Source organism: Schistocerca cancellata, chromosome 2 (genome assembly GCF_023864275.1).
Source record: "Schistocerca cancellata isolate TAMUIC-IGC-003103 chromosome 2, iqSchCanc2.1, whole genome shotgun sequence".
Classification (NCBI taxonomy): Eukaryota; Metazoa; Arthropoda; class Insecta; order Orthoptera; family Acrididae; genus Schistocerca; species Schistocerca cancellata.
In genome coordinates, this window is record NC_064627.1 from 1,069,135,299 (window position 1) to 1,069,141,062 (window position 5,764).

The window sequence follows — 5,764 nt, forward strand, 5'->3', positions numbered from 1 at the left end:
CATTTTGGAAATTTATTAGCCTAATATTCTGGGAGGTTCTTAGGTAGACAGAGAACAAAATGAACCTCAATATGACCTCTAAATTACAAAAATATGCATCTTTACCGCCATTTCCTCTAAGTATGACAATAATATGCCCAAACGCCAAAAATATGCAGATATATGCATTTTAAATTTGAATTTAAAGTAGCCTAGCACCTCCAAAATAACATAATTCGTAAAGATACAACACCAGGTACCATAAAAAATGATATGCAAAATCCTGAACTCTACTGATAAGTAATGTAATCATAAGAGGATGGAAGAAAAGGCAACAAAACAGCAGTGATATTTGGTAAAAATCTATGAGACACTGTGCTTATTCTGGTTTTATGAAATATGATGAAAGTAAATTGGTATCATGGTTAAAGAATTTGTCAAACAATTAAGGTAAACAGAAAATGACAGGTGTCAGCATATATGGAGGAGAAGATGCAGATTATCGGAAAACTGTAAAATCTGAAGTAATCAGCTTCATGTGTGAAGTTAATATAATTTGGTGCAGCAGCACAGGTAATATGCAGTAAAAACCATGCTGAATACTATGTCTTAATATTAATATTGGTATACTAGAAGTGTTGGTGTTCAGTGCAATGAGTATATGGAGATAAGTATCTACCTGTAGAAGTGTCATGGTACAGCCTCATCTAACATTAATGAAATACAACTTTAATCATAGTTGTCTGGAGTAATGTGTGAGGAAAGACTTAGCAAGATTTGTATGTATATCGCCCTTCAGGCTAGAATATCAAGAAATTTGATGGAATGCTGTGAAACAATAGTTTTTCTGGGTGATAATTTTGTCTAATCAGTAATGAGAGTTAAGTTTGCCTTAGCATAAGCATCTGCTACTGTGGAGTGTTTTCACTAGAATCAATTTTGCATTGGATAAGTAGAGCAGGTGTTTAAATTAGATAATGAAGCACTAATGGAATAATAAAATAATGAATAATGTTAGGGTCTTAATGGTTAGGGAGCCTGTCTCTGTAGTAGGGATATTTTTTTAGAATACACTCAACTAGCTAACGAGGTAAGAAATGTATGTAAAGTAATTGAGTTGACGGACAAGACTGAGTAATGAAAAAGATAACTGTATATGAATAAATGTGGTGATAAATTATTGAACTAGGCAGCATTGGGTACTGTGTATATTGCGCAATTCATGACACTGCAGCTGGGAATGAGAGCTTAACAGAAACAGCAATGCTTTAGTGAGGTAGAAGTCATATAATGCAGCATTATCAGGTCTATACGTTACCTGAAAACTTCTGTTTGTGATCTGAGGAATTATGAGCTTAAAGTGGCACTACTGAAACAAAGAAAAGTAATATTGCTGCCTAATTGATAGCTGTGGTGTTAGAGTGATGTGAATATTCTGACACATCAACAATTTGGTAACATTTTGTCAGGATTGAATTTTCTGGTTGAATGAGAGTAGAACTCAGAGTTGAGTGGAGAAGTAGGGCAATGATTTGGTATGACATCCATCCCCTTAATTTTTATTTGAGTAATAATTAAGTTATGTTATGCTGACAACTTTTTTCCATAATGTATTGATCAGTAAATCTATGCCATGCACATCTTGAGTTTTTGCTAGAGGTAATACACATATTTTGGACATTAAGGAGATATGAGTCCATAAATCATGTGAATTTCAAATCAGAATTTGGAATTTTAGTGATTTTGTAAATGGGAAAGAAACCCAAATCTTTCAAGTTTAACTAGTTTGAGACAGAATTATGACTTAGTGTAAGGTGCACTTGATTTTAAATTGTACTAGTCCCCACCTTTCGTAATATAGGCAGCTTTAGTGTTAATTATTGTGATGTTATGAAAACTGTTTAATGTATCTATTTATGAAGTAATGACTATTATTTGCCATTAGTGTGAAACATTTTTTCCTTATACTTAGTTAGAAGTGAAAGTGGGTGTACTAAAGTAGGATATTTTGTCTACTTTTTTCATGTACTGTGACTGAAGAGAACCACCTCCAAGGGAACTTATAGCAGTGCATTTCCTTACAAACTGCCACTTGGACCTGTTGAAGGTGTGGACAACTTGGTGAGAAGGTGTGTTAAAGCTGTTTAACATATTGAAGGTGCTTGTGTAAAATACTAAACATTAAAAAATGAAATTTTGTCTAAACATGAACTGCAATGTGCAGTGTAATTTAACTTTTGCAACCCATGATTATTTATTCGTCGAAGCAATACAGGACTTATATAAAGTGACATGTATCTTAGAATGTAATCTTTGTTTATCCATAAAGTGTAAGTAGGCTGTTTATGTTTTCTTATTGGCAACGTTACGTAGCGCTCTGTACGAAAATCACTGGCTGTGCTGTGTGCAGTCAATGGCTAGTTTGCATTGTTGTCTGCCATTGTAGTGTTGGGCAGCGGCAGCTGGATGTGAACAGCGCGTAGCATTGGGCAGTTGGAGGTGAGCCGCCAGCAGTGGTGGATATGGGGAGAGAGATGGCGGAGTTTTGATAATTTGTAATACTGGATATTATGAACTGCTATATATATTATGACTATTAAGGTAAATACATTGCTTGTTCTCTATTAAAATCTTTCATTTACTAACTATCCCTATCAGTAGTTAGTGCCTTCTGTAGTTTGAATCTTTTATTTAGCTGGCAGTAGTGGTGCTCGCTGTTTAGCAGTAGTTCGAGTAACGAAGATTTTTGGTGAGGTAAGTGATTTGTGAAAGGTATGGGTTAGTGTTAGTCAGGGCTATTCTTTTGTAGGGATTTTTGAAAGTCAGATTGCGTTGCGCTAAAAATATTGTGTGTCAGGTTAAGCACAGTCCTGTATAAATTTTTCTAAGGGGACGTTTCATATGGCGACCCTGCCAGGATACCTCACTGGAATCTTCTGATTTTTTCTTGTAGTTTGTGTATTTAGTGTAGCTTTTGTTTATTGCTAGCGCGTAATTATAGAGAGAATTTCCTTGGTATATTTTCAGTGCTATTTTAATGTGTTCCCCTATTTTGGCTCTTCAAATTGTGTTTTTTTGTGTTGTCGTGTGAAATATTGTGACAATAATGGCGTTTGAAAAACGTAACACTAGGCTCCAAAGTAAACTGAGAAATGACAGTGAAGACGAAAGCAGTGTGTTAACGCCACCATGTAATGAATTAACTAATATTCAAAGTAGTAATTTGGTAACTGTGCATAGGGAAATGGAGCGGGCGTCAAATAATGGTGTAGACAGTGAAACAGGTAGTAAACAGGGAAGCATTATCGATTGATCGGTCGGCAACATCTCGCCTCAGGAATCGGGAATGACAGAACACAATATTGCAAACACTGTAGACTCAGGTTTTGGGTTCTCACCGTTTTCTCAAATGAGTCAAGACACATTTTCCGCTTCTCAAAATGTGAATGTTGCCGGTGCAAATTCACTGCCGAAAAGCACTGAGGAACATGTTTCAGACACCAGTGCATTGTTATTACAGTTAATGCAACAAATGGGACAAAGGCTACAAAAGCTAGACACAACGCTTCAACAAAATCAGAAACAAATGGGACAAAATCTTCAAAAGTTAGACACAATGGAACAAAATCAGAGACAAACACAGCAACAGTTAGACACAATGGAACAAAATCTTCAAAAGTTAGACACAATGGAACAAAAGCTTCAAAAGTTAGACTCAGTGGAACATAAGCTTGAACAAACATGTGAAGATTTAACTACTGAGTTACATAACATTGAATCGAAATGTCAAAAAGTCTGTAATGATGTAAAAACACAAATTTGTGAGCATTTTCAACCTATTTTTTCGCGGCATGAAAATGCATTACAGAATCATGAAGGAGCCATAAAAGAACTCCAAACTATTGTACATGAAAATCACGACACCTTGCAAGCTAAAATTGACTCAGTTCCATCTGCCGATTCGGTTACGCAACTTGCAAAAACTCAAGAAAACTTAAAGGACACAGTAGATACGATTTCAACACAAATGGAGACTCTGAAACTTGGTTCAGAAAAACACACTGAGGAAATAAGTACACTATCGGAGAAAGCAGCCGAACTTTCGGATCAGTTCACTAACTTATCTGCAAAGGTAGATGATGATCTGAATGACACAAGACCTGTAGCCATGACTGACACAGAAGAGTGCCAACAAATTAGGAAATTCAAACAAAATCAGAATCAAATTAATACGCAACACCAAAGAGAAATCCGGGAAGTACAAGATCAGCTGACACAGGTAATACAAGAATTACGTATTTCAGAGGCCACTCGCGCTCCAATACGGGAAGAGGGACATAGAAATACGGAACAGCCACAAAATAATAACTCAGGGCACTTCGGAAATTATGAAAGAAATTGGCAAGGTACACCGAATTTTGAGATGGAACCGCCGACACGACGAACCAATGACCAATATGCGACTTGCCGACACGATGATTTTGACTATAAGCTGTTCATTACTACACATAAATTCAAAACGTTTAAGAATTCTGCCAACGACATTCATCCACAAGCGTGGCTCCATCAATTCTCTCATTGTTTTCCTCCCAACTGGTCATTGGAGCACAGGTTAGAATTTATGTGTGGCTACTTGGAGAATGAACCAGCTGTAAGAATGCGATCGGTCATTCACGATTGTCAAAGTGAAGGAGATTTTTATCATGCCTTCCTCTCGGCATATTGGTCTCAAGCTACACAAGACCAAGTAAAACATAGCATCATAATGATGAAACATTTCGAACAATCTGAATTTTCCAGTCTTGTGAAATATTTTGAAGACATGTTGCAAAAGAATCAGTACCTGTCAAACAGCCCCTCAGAACTCATCCGCATTTGCTTAATCAAACTGCCTGAACATTTACGACATATTATTTTAGCAGGACGTTGCAAAGACGACATTGAAGCTTTTCAGGGACTGTTACAAGAACTAGAAATTGACACTGACAATCGCGTAACGTGAAAACAGGAACACAACAACTACAGGTCACATCCGTCGCAATTCCGCGATGAAAGAAATAATAACTGGACACGACAAGGCTATTCTCACAACACAAATCGTGACCAAAACAGACACCACCCGTATCACAACCGTTGGCAGAGCAGTAATAGTTGCAGAGAAAGATCGCTTTTCCATAGTAATGAATATGACAGAGATTACCAAAGAAACAGACAATATGGGAACAAAAACAATTATTATCAAGAGAGACAGAATAACTTCAGACGCAACAGTTCAGCGCACAGTTACGATTCCAGGAGAAATTCTCCACCACATGACCGACAAACAAGAAACTATGTAAACTACCAACAGAACGACAGACCTGAATTCCATCAGAACTGGCGGGATTCAAACAGAGCAGAGCACTTTCAACAACGTGAATTTGTAGAAGTTAGGTCTCCTAATCCCAATAACGACGCGCGAACAAAGAAACAGACAATGACTCGCACCGCAGGCTGCCACGTGCGCCGGATGGCTCAGGGAAAAATAACATAGACACTAACCTTGAGAAAAATTCCAGTATTCTTTACGGACGAATACCGCATGATAATTGCGTTGAAGTTGAAACTCTGCGTACTAGGAAGAGTAAAGGATTGCACCACATTTCACATGTAAAACCGTTTATTGAAAGATAATCTGCTTTTTAACTTTGTCTTTGCCATAAAACTTTTCACTTCACGCTACTAGTACAATTTGTCACACTGAGAAACTGTTAACATGCAACAATGTTTTAAAGTTAACTATCAA

The 5,764-nt window shown here is 37.0% G+C and overlaps 1 protein-coding gene across 1 annotated transcript; it reads left to right on the top strand.

Moving 5' to 3' along the window:
- Nucleotides 1-247: 247 nt before the first annotated feature.
- LOC126161049 (myb-like protein Z) lies at nucleotides 248-5,512 on the top strand. Its single transcript, XM_049916955.1, has 2 exons — nucleotides 248-279; nucleotides 5,005-5,512. The coding sequence occupies exons 1-2, from the start codon at nucleotides 248-250 to the stop codon at nucleotides 5,510-5,512; spliced, it is 540 nt and encodes a 179-aa protein (XP_049772912.1).
- Nucleotides 5,513-5,764: the final 252 nt, after the last annotated feature.